This window comes from Lagenorhynchus albirostris, chromosome 3 (assembly GCF_949774975.1).
Source record: "Lagenorhynchus albirostris chromosome 3, mLagAlb1.1, whole genome shotgun sequence".
NCBI lineage: Eukaryota > Metazoa > Chordata > Mammalia > Artiodactyla > Delphinidae > Lagenorhynchus > Lagenorhynchus albirostris.
In genome coordinates this window covers 156170996-156181468 of record NC_083097.1, presented here as the reverse complement: position 1 = coordinate 156181468, position 10473 = coordinate 156170996, and the positions used below count along the sequence as shown (strand labels likewise).

The 10473-nt window shown below is 55.5% G+C and overlaps 1 protein-coding gene across 3 annotated transcripts; it reads right to left on the bottom strand.

Annotated features, from left to right (window-relative positions):
* Window positions 1–420: 420 nt before the first annotated feature.
* On the bottom strand, window positions 421–10262 carry TRIM11 (tripartite motif containing 11). 3 transcript variants are annotated; one of them, XM_060144489.1, is made up of 6 exons: window positions 9565–10261; window positions 6750–6845; window positions 6177–6407; window positions 5233–5255; window positions 5046–5146; window positions 421–4485 (listed from the first exon to the last, which is right to left on the bottom strand). In XM_060144489.1, the coding sequence occupies exons 1-6, from the start codon at window positions 9970–9972 to the stop codon at window positions 3938–3940; spliced, it is 1407 nt and encodes a 468-aa protein (XP_060000472.1). In that variant the 5' UTR covers window positions 9973–10261; the 3' UTR covers window positions 421–3937. The 3 variants fall into 3 exon arrangements, with proteins under 3 accessions (XP_060000472.1, XP_060000473.1, XP_060000474.1); XM_060144490.1 differs by lacking the exon at window positions 6750–6845 and having other exon boundaries at window positions 9565–10262; XM_060144491.1 differs by lacking the exon at window positions 6750–6845 and having other exon boundaries at window positions 6177–6404; window positions 9565–10262.
* Window positions 10263–10473: the final 211 nt, after the last annotated feature.

The following is a 10473-nucleotide window of genomic DNA, read 5'->3' as shown; positions in this document are numbered from 1 at the left end:
AGGGGTGCAGGGCGTGAAGTCTCGCCCTGCAGGCCGCCGGCCAGGCTCCACTCTGGGAATGATTCCAGCCTGTGCCAAGAGTGACAGGGCGCACAGTGCACATTGCTCGACCAGGAAGTTAATGAAAATCACTGAATTCTACATTTGCAAACCAGTGAGGTTGGGGGTATGAAAATTAGGCAGTAAAGTTTTTTAAAATCTCAGTTCTGTTCCAGAAGATTTAGCCCTCCTCTCCTGTTGTCTCAGGTGTGAAGTGGGATGTTACCACACAGACTTGCTATTAGATGTGATGAGTTAATGTGGAGGAAACAAGTGAAAAAGGACCCTTTGTCATTTAACCCAATCTTGTGGATACATTACATGCCCAGGAGAGGTACAGATGGGGAAGCGAAAGAGACTGACAGAGACTGACCACAGACATAGACCCAGGACTGCTGTTTTTATTTTTCAAACATTCTATTGATCACAGTTACTAATGCCTTAAGTATTGTAGTAGCCACTCCCTCCTCCTTCTGAGGTCTCTGTCCGTGCCATCCTGAGTAATTGCTTTTTAAGCACTGATCAACCCAGAATGATTTTTATCTTCACAGCTTCTTTCCTGTCTCCCCGTTGGTCTGCTGGCTGAGTCACCTAGGGGGAGAGGTTCTGGGCATTTAAAAACTTGGTAGGCAATACTTATGGTTGTTTTGGAAGCCCCAGGAATGGCTGACCACATTCTGCACTGCCCTGGCTTAATCTACATCAATCCAGCTTTATTTTCCTCCGGAATGCTTATCAACTACCCAAGTAGGAGTTCACCAACGAATAATAGCGTATGAGCTCAGCTGCTGGTAGTGTAGGAGATCAACTGCTAGTGTAAGTCATCTGTTGCTAGCACAGGGGTCACCAACTGCCAGCACTGACTGCCAACGCAAGAGCTCCCCTAGTGGCCAGTGTAGGAGTTCACCTAATGCCAGTGTAGGAGATCATCTACTACCAGTGTAGGGGCTCACCCGCTGTAGGATAGATATGTCATAGATTGCTACCTGTCACTCACAAACATATCAGGGCACCTGCAGGAGCTTGCATGTTCATTGTGGTCTCTCTGGACCTAGAACACTGGGTGGTAGCCTGGGGATGCAGAAGTCAGCAGGAGTAACCTTTGTAAACCTGAAAATCAGTCTGTTTGCCAACAGGTATCACCGAAGCTCATTTTTTTTCTCTCTCGACTGGTGGACGGTAGCAGCATGTCACCCCAAAACATCTCATTTGGCATAAAGGTTATGTAACCAAGCAGGACCCTACGAGGCTTTCCTGGGACAGACCCTTCCCCCATATCCTCTGATATCTGATGCACATTTCCTGAGTTTTTACAAATGCTAAAACCACCACCAAATGGAAGAAATTAACTACTTGATGATCACGATCCCCCAGACCTACTGGAGCCTTAGGTTGATACTGTTAACCACCCTGTTACCTCACCATCAACCAATCAGAGAATTGTGCAGGAGCTGATCACATACCCTGAGATTCCCCCCCTCCCTCACCCGGCCTTTAAAAATGCCTTGCTGAAACCCTTCAGGGGGAGTTCGGGGTTTTAGAGCCACCCATCCTCCTTGTATTGGCACATTTACAATAAATGATGCATTTTCCTTCATCACAACCCGGTGTTAGTGGATTGGATTTACTGCACATGGTCGAGCAGACCCAAGTTTGGTTTGGTAACAATTATTTTGAGCTGGAGGTGTTGAGAAGCAAATACAAGCTCCCTGCCTTTCCCCATCTATCTAAAAGCAGGACACACATTTACAGAGGTATTCCTGTCCCCTCTCCACAAGAAAGATTTGGAGACAATTCTAATCTCATCAGTTTGGAGATGGTACGGGGATGGGGGGGGGCGGCGGTGGGGTAGGACCTACATATAACAAACCTTACTAACTAGCATTAGGTGCCATTAGTTTACCTGCTTGTTTTACGACCTTGGAAGCCTAAAACTGCTTTCCCTGTCATTTCTGCGTAAACATTGTTCTTTGTTGAAGATGCTCTCTAAGCCAGAGATCTAAGCTGCTGCTCTCAGTTACTCATTTTCCTGGGGTTTCTCCTATGCCTGCCTGAGGTATACGTGTCAATAAACGTCTTTGTTTTCCTCTTGTTTAGCTTCATTACAGGGTCTCAGCCAAGAACTCAGAAGGGTTGAGGGCAAATGATTTTTCCTCCCTTACACTTGTGTCCAGCTTTGTTCTAAAGCCACAGCCAGAGGCGTCTTGGTGTCCTCGGGGCAGTTGTGTGCTCACTTATTAAACTCACGAGGCTGCCCCACAGGCTAGGTTTCCAGTGGCCATTGTGGAAGTCCCAAACCTTAAAGTCCAAATCTTGCTGCAGGCAGCAACCAAACACTATGCTCAGATTCTCAACAGGAAGTGAAGCAGCGGGCCCCGTTCCTTGGGAAATCATATGGGAATAATTCCCCAGCCAAAAACATGGCCAGACTCCTGACTCAACTGAGAAAATACTTCCCCCTGTGTACATAATTTGAAGGAACTGTTGTTCAAGATATTCAAAAGTGGTGTATACATAGTAACAATAACAAAAAAGCCCTAGAATGGGAGAATGAGTAAATAATCAAGTAAATGAAATAGTACTGGCTATTGAACACAGAGGAACATGGAAAATGTTTAGCAGGTTATCTGAAAAAAATGCCCACAGTCCCTGCATGAAACGAACACACGTGTTGAGCCAAAGAACATGGAGACCATACCTGGGAGTTGCTGTGCTTGTGTGGGCAGCAGCTGCAACCCCGACTTTACCAGTGAGCATCTTGTTTCTGTAACCCCTTCCAGAGGGTGGGCCCTCTGGAGGATTTCCCCACCCCCCAACCTTAAAGATAAGGGGACTACAGACAGCTGTTAATTTATTTACTGTGAGAATGGTCCTTACAATTAATAAAAATCTAGGGGTGCAGAGACGCCGCATCACACCTTCTTGAGAAAGGTGAAGAAGCGTCAAAACTTAAAGCAAAAACGAACCCTGGACTTTGTAAGCCAGGGCTCTCTGTGGCCTCCCCCGCTCCCCCAGGCAGGAGACTCTGGGTTCTGAGTTCAGGGACCATGCCGCGGGCCACTGAAGAGGCATTTGAGAGGGCAACGCCAGCTTGCTCTTCTCAGTGCCGCTCAGATGGAAACAGTGAGGGGTCATTTCTGAGCCTCACACTCACCTCCAGGCCCTCAGACCTCCCAGAACTGAACCTCTGCACTGGGAACCAGGGAAGAAGCTTCTTCCAGAAGCCCTGAGTGGGCCACGTTCAGGGGGATTTGAGGGCACCTGTGTGTCCTAGTTAATCAACCACTTTATTCAGTGACTTGCTCCCAGTTCCCTCCCTGTGGCCTTTCCCACATCACCTGTCACCTGAGGACTCTGCTGCACCCCAGTTAATCTGAGGCAACTACATCCAGACACCACCCCCCCACCAGTTTAGACCAGACCCCAAGACAGGCTGGTGGGCTTGGAGCCACCCCTTGGCCAGCAGTCTCACAAGACAGCAGCTTTCTCGAGGTGTGGCCCCAGGCTTTGAGGGGGTGCTCAGACTGCAGCCTGAGAGTTCTGCAGGCCCTGGTGTCTCACCCCAGACTGAGGCTGGGTGGGGCAGGTTGGTGAGGCTCCTGGAACCAGAGCTACCAGGGCCCTAGGCTCAGGGCTCTGCAAAGGACTGTGTGTGATGCACTGGTGAATGGGGTCTCAGCATCTGATGACCTTGGAGAGTCCCCCGAGGGAGGACAGCCCAGCCCGCACACACTCACATGGCTTCCTGGGAGTGGCAGTGACAGAGTTCAGTTTGCTACACGTATCCGAGTGGCATTATGAGTGTTTTCCACAGCTCAGAGGACAAGCACCCTCTTCTCAGGTTTTTCAAGTGTCTCGCAGACTTGGAAGGCAGGACAAGGGGCTATGAGAGGCCTGCTCACTGGGGAGCCAGCATGTCCCCAGGCCCACCTTTCGGCCTGCAGATGGTCATAGGGGTTGGGCTGCTGGACAGAGGTGAGAAGAGGGCCCGCAGGGTCCCCGAGAAGGGCGTCTCAGGAAAGGTATACAAGAGCGACCCATCGTTGGCACTGTAGAAGGACAGATGTCCAGCCTCGTAGTCCAGAAAGATGCCCACGCGCCGGGGTGGGTCTCGGAGAGGGGCAAAAGCCCGCTCGGAGGAGTTGTAGTAGCTCCCCAGGAACACCAGGATCCAGAACCCGTTACCAGCGAACAGCTCGCCCTTCTCCTTGCGGTTGGCGTTCTCTCTGCAGACGCCCAGGGCCCAGCTGGCCCGCTCCCCGACCTCCACCTCCCAGTAGTGGCGGCCCGAGGTCAAGGGCTCCCGGCCCAGCACACAAGGCCCGGGGTCGAACCGCTCAGGGCTGTCGGGCAGGGCCTGCCACAGGTCCCCCCGCCGCACGCTCCTCCTGTCCTCTGATAGTACCAGCTCAGGGTTGGCGGTGTCAGGATCCAGGGTCATGTCCCCTGCAGACAGAACAGTGGTCAACCCTCGAAGCTGTCTGCCCCAGACCCATACAACCTTGCAGTTTGTGACTGCCCACAAACTGACCACGCCCCTTCTCACTTGAAAAGATTCCCGAACCACTTCTAGTTGTATCTTGGAACGTTCTAGAAAGCAGTCCACGCTTCCTTGTGATTCATGCCCCTTAGAGCACAGAAGGAAACCCTGAGTGCTTTCCGTGTCCATTCTTTTAGTCCCCAGAGAGAAGTGTGTGTGTGTTCTAGGGCAGCTTTCATCCCAGACTGGGGTCCACACGGGGCCTCTGGCACCGGAATGACCCTAGGAAGGTGTTCCCACCTCTATTTTCCCTAAATGCATCAGTGAAAAGCTTGGACCTGGCCTTCCCTTAGCTGCTATCTTCTGCCCAATAGCCCCGATCCCTCCTAGTTTCTCATCCATGAACTGGGAGCCTGCATGTTGTTCCCACCACAGACCCCAGCCCACCAGCAAAAGCTCAGGACTGGCACTTCCTCTGGTCTGGAGACAGCGCGTGGGATCCCCCCGGCCTCTGCACAACACTCACCTCGGAACCTCCGCAAGGCCTCCACCAGCCCTGGGACCCTGCACACCGTCCTCATCTCCATGGGCACCACCTCAGGAGGCTGCAGCTTCACGTCCTGGACTCTGGAGGGGCAGTGGAGGTGTCACCCCTGCAGTGGGCCCACCTTGAACCCTGCCCACCCTCCCTGGGGAGAGTCCGAAGCTCCTACCTGCGCAGGGTGTCCCTGATATCCTGTGGGAGAGACACACACTGCGTCAGCACCCATCCCCCAGGTGAAGGGCATGAAATGCAGCCAGGCCAGCTGACACCACTCCCACACTGGGACATCTCAGCTGAGACGCCAGACTGCATTTCACATAAACCTGTGGTTCTTATCTCAACCCGTCCTCCTGGGCCAACCCGTCCTCCTTCCAGAACCTCTGCTTCCTGCAGCTTCTCCAGCAACATTCACTCATCCTTGAGGGCTGCTCCCTCTCACCTCCTAGCTGCCTGCCTAGCCCTCCCACTTTACTGACCATAGCCCACTTCTGCTGACTTCCCTCAATCCCCGCCACACACTTGTCCGGGATTCTTCCTGCTTCCCAGGCTTAAGATCACCTGATGGCTCAGCAAAGGCCAAAGGACTAAATTTTAGCCCCAGGATGGCAACTGGGAGCCTCTTACTGGTCCCTGAAAGTCCACTCAGCTCTGAGGCTCCAAGGAGGGTCACCTCCCACAGGAAGCCCCCTGGGCTGCACATGCAGGATCCTTGGCTCCCACCTGCGGGCACAAATTGCAGGGGCCAGGAGCTGAGCAGATTCTCAGGGGTAGCACTGGGCCCATGCAGGAATCCCTATGGGAGACCTGTTGGCTTTTCCTCTCAGCACAGTGGGCCCAAACCTTCAGAGAGCTGGGTGGTGACCCACTGGCCTGTCCCCATTAGGGCTCCCAGACAAGCGCTAACAGCAGTTCGTGCAGTTCAGCAGTGGTGTCCACTCCCTGTGTTTCATAGGAAGGAGACCAGCTGGTGAGGACCTGAGAGGTCCAGTCAAGCACCAGTCAGTCAGCCTGCTTTGCACAATGCTTCCTCCACTTTCCTGCTCTCCATTCCCATGCCTGGCCTTCCCTTGACACCCCCCACATGCCCACCCCCAGGAACGGGTGCCAGCTCACCTGCAACAGCCCCAGTGCTGGTAGCTGGCAGCGCCCCTCCAGCTCAGTGATGAGCTCGGCCAGCTGGGCGCTCTGCTGTCCGAGCCGGGCCGCGCTCTCCCGCAAGGGGGGCAGCACCTCCAGCTCTTCCTCCTCCAGCCTCTGCAGCAGCCGCTGCTCCTCCTCCACAAGCAGACGGCGCAGCCTCTCAAACTCCGTCAGCACATTCTGCCGCTGGGTCTCCACCATCTTCTGTGGGGGTCAGGGAGGACAGCTGAGGGCCTAGGACCTGGAGCCACCTTAACCCCCAATCCGGGGTCCCCCACGTCCATCCCTTCCTGACCCCAAACCCACCACTTGGGCCCTCATACCCATCCCTCCCTGATCCCCAAACCAATACACCCAGAGCCCCACATGGCTGGTCCTCCCTGACCCCCACTCCCAACCCCCAAACCCACCCTGAGGTGGGTTATACATGAGGTCTGGGGCAGGGGTGCTGCCCAGAAGCATGAGGCTGAATGTGAACAGTGGCGTCCTGCGGTGGCGGCCCTCATGCCCCCTGCCCCCACCCACATTGGGTGCCTGGCCACCTGCCTGCCACAAGGAGCAGGTCTCCTCCGCCTGGGCCTGGAACAGCAGTGCATCCTCCATTTGCTTCCGCAGATGCTCCAGGGACTTCTCCAACTTGCCCTACAGGGAGGTGAGCCCAGAGTGACCCCGGCCAGGCCAGGCCTCCAGGCTGGGCCTTATACCTGCTCCCACCTGCCCAACCTCCGCTAAGCCTGAACTCAGCTGGCAGGGACTAGTTGTGGAAAACTGGGCCTGGGACATGACAGGTGGAACAAACTCAAATTTGCCAGGAGATCCCTCCCACCACTGCCCTAACCAGCTACTTCCCCTTGCCTGAATGTCCTTTCTTCTGTTGTTCCCACCCCTCCCTAATCTCAGGGCAACCTTCCCACAACCCAACTTCCCACTGCATCACCACCTTCTTTCTTCCAAACCCCTTCGTGTCTCTCTGCCTGAACTGGGCTTGCTGGGTTTCAGCTAACTGCAACGAGCCACAGGATGGGCACATTTGTATCCGGCTCCTTGGTCCTGATTTCAGGCCTATGCCTAACGTTTACTTCAACCCACACTTCAACCCTGTTTACGACACACTTGGCACCTGGGAAAGCCAGGAGGCCCGAGATGCAGGAGGATCTGAAGGACCATCACAAGAGTGACAGCAGCGCTGGTGGGGATTCCACTATTCCCTCCATCCATGTTCTAGATGCACCAGGGCCCAGGGAGGTTGCGCTTTATAGAGCCAGCACTCCCAGGCTGTGCAAATACCAGCCACAGCCCACGGATGGCAGGTAAGAGCAGTTTGCTGGGGCATCTTCTCCAGCATTAAGACAAAGTAAGCACCAATACAGTGAAGGGTCACGCCATCCCAACCCACGCCACTACGGCATCAAGATTATTTAGAGCTGAGGTGACTGAGAAACAGCAGATGCAGGAAGAGCTCTCTGCTCTCCTCCCTTTTGCCGAAACGCAGGGCATAAGTTTTCCATGAGAACGATTCCTACCCAGTACCAGGAAGGGGAACAGTCACCACCCAGAGACAAGTTGTTGACACTGAGATGAGTCTACCTAAACAAACCTTAGTCAAATAACCCTGATGTTCCATTACTTCCCCTCAATATACTTCCTTGCTCCTTTCCCACAATTTATTGGCCCTAGAAGCCCAAATCCCCTTTCTAGTTGCTTGTCTAGTTGCTTTTCCACAATTTATCATCCTTTGTTAAAATGGACTATAAGCCCGAGTCTAACCACTTGAGTCTCTCACTTTTCTGTGAAACCCTTGTGCCACGTACAATTTAAAAGACTATTAAAAGTATATGTCCCGGGCTTCCCTGGTGGCGCAGTGGTTGAGAGTCCACCTGCCGATGCAGGGGACACGGGTTCGTGCCCCGGTCCGGGAAGATCCCACATGCCGCGGAGCGGCTGGGCCCGTGCATCCGGAGCCTGTGCTCCACAACGGGAGAGGCCACGACAGTGAGAGGCCCACGTAACGCAAAAAAAAAAAAAAAAGTATATGTCCCTTCACCTGTTGATTGCTTTTGTCACTTTAATTTGCAAGCCTCAGTCACAGAACATGACACTGTAGAAGAAAACACTTTTCCTCCCCTATGATAGACAGGATTAAGTGCCACCACATGAGACTTTATCAGGTCAGCTGGGACAGGCCTCTAGAGGGCTGCTGGTCATTCTCTGCTCTTTTGGTCACTTTCCACACCCTGATTGGGGTCCTCAGTGACAGAAGTGCAAATCTGCTAGACTGATGTAAGGAGGGGGTGTTCCTGTATGCACGCTATACCTCAAAGTGAGAAGAAAACCACAAGAATTGTGTCAGGACAAGCCCAGTGATGCGGATCAGGTATAGGTTTATTCTGTTGTCCCAGAGGCTTGCTCTATGATAGTGACAGAGTACTGATTCTAACATTGACTAGAGCATGTACTTGACGCACCTCAGCAGAGAGACACTACTGGCCATAAAGCAAAATGCAAACCACAGTCAAAAAGTTTGAAAGATGCCACCCGTGTACCTAATACCTTCGGTTTCAGAAGCAAACCCACCCGCAGGAATGTAGTAGGCAGCTGGCCAGGTGAGCCAGGTTAAGTGTTGGCCCTGAGGCTCTTAGCAGAGAAAGGAGTGCTGGTGTTCGTTTGGATTTTAAGGAAATGCATTTCCAGAACAGAGAAACAAGGCATCTCAGCCTGGACTCAAAGCAGGGCTGAGCCCTGGCTTGTCAGCTGGCAGAGTATCCTACTGGGAAAGCCTGGTGGGCCCTAGCGTCCGCCTCCTGGGGCAATGGCTCTGTCCCTGCATTGATCCCTGCCTGGGGCTCTGCAGCGGCTTCCTGGCTGCCTTCCCATCTCTTCTCACCAGAACTTCAGGACTGGCGTCGGCCCCACGGCCCTGGCCTGCCCTGCCCACAACCCTCTGAAGGCTCAGAGTCCTCATCCGTGCACGTCCACCCGGTACCAGCCACCTCTGAGGTTCCCTTCCCACTTTCTCCTCTCCCGGCTCCATCCCTGCCAAAGGTCAGTCAAACTTGCCCAGACCCCGCCCCAGGCAGCTCTCCCACCGGTTCTGTGGGACCTAGACTTCAGAAAGCACGCCCCCTCCCCACGACCAGGTCCCCAGGCCAGCGCCTCACTGGTGGGCGGTGCCCCAGTCCCTCTAGGGTGCCGTTTGGGACAGGCTACACCCCCCTACACACCCCCGAGACCCGGACCAGGCTGGGACCCGAGCCCACAACCTGGGCCAGGATGGGGCCCCCAACCCCCCAGGCCCAAGCCACGTCCCCGCAACCCGCAGCGACGCCCTGCTAGGCCGTGCTCCGCCTGGACCTGCCCACACCTTGAGATCGTCGGCCGCGTCCTGCAGCGGACGCACTCGGTGCGCCCAGTGCTCCCCTGAGCGCTCGCAGGCCGCGCACAGCAGGCGCAGCTCGTCGCCGCAGAAGGCGGCCAGTGGCTCGCGGTGCGCGGCGCACACGCCCTGTGGGACGGGCGACGGAGGGTGCAAGCGCCGCGCCATCTCGGCCATCTTGGCGAGCGGTCGGTTGGGTCGCAGGTTCCTCTGCGGGGACAGCTCGCGGCACTCGGGGCACGCGTACGGGCCCTCGGGCTGGCCCCAGCAGCGCCGGATGCACTCGCGGCAGAAGTTGTGGCCGCAGTCGGTCATCACCGGATCCGTAAAGTAGTCGAGGCAGATGGCGCAGGTGGCCTCCTCTTGGAGGTTGGTGGACAGGTCCGGGGCGGCCATGGCACCGGTGGAACGGAGGAGGGCAGTGTGGTCCGCCGGGTCGGGCGGTGGCCGGCCGCTGCCGGGACTATGGGGAGCGCGCAAGGACGCGGGGTCTCCGGGGACGCGAGGTGCAGGGCACCAGGGGACTCGGGAGCTTCGGAGCGCAAGGGCTCCGGGGTCCAAGGCTGCGCGACTCCTGGGATGCGGAATATACGGCTCCGGGACTGCAGAGGCTCCGGGAACGTAGGGCCTAGGAATACCGTACGCAGGGAGGAAGAGGAGTCGAAGCGGGGACGGAAGCAGGAAGCAGCTGGGGTTTTTTTGTTTTTTCCTTTGGAGCAACCCACTTTAGCTCCGGATTGGCCGTGGCCTGTCACGCGGCCCGCGGGCCGGACAGAATTGGAGGTTGCTCACCCGCTGACCTTGCGTCGTCGCCGCCGCCTGCGCTGCTGTCTCTGGGCTGTTGCGGTGTTGCACGGTCTGGCCTCTCCTTCGGGCCTGGGGAAAGGTGGGGTGCAG

Bases quoted from the DNA above. Each gene is read 5' to 3' on its own strand.
- TRIM11 (XM_060144489.1), bottom strand. From the start codon at position 9,972: ATGGCCGCCCCGGACCTGTCCACCAACCTCCAAGAGGAGGCCACCTGC. The intron at 6,408-6,749 runs GCAGGTGGCCAG...TGACCCCCACAG, and splicing joins AGACCTGCTCCTTGTGGCAG to AAGATGGTGGAGACCCAGCG. The intron at 5,256-6,176 runs GTGAGCTGGCAC...TCTCTCCCACAG, and splicing joins CAGCACTGGGGCTGTTGCAG to GATATCAGGGACACCCTGCG.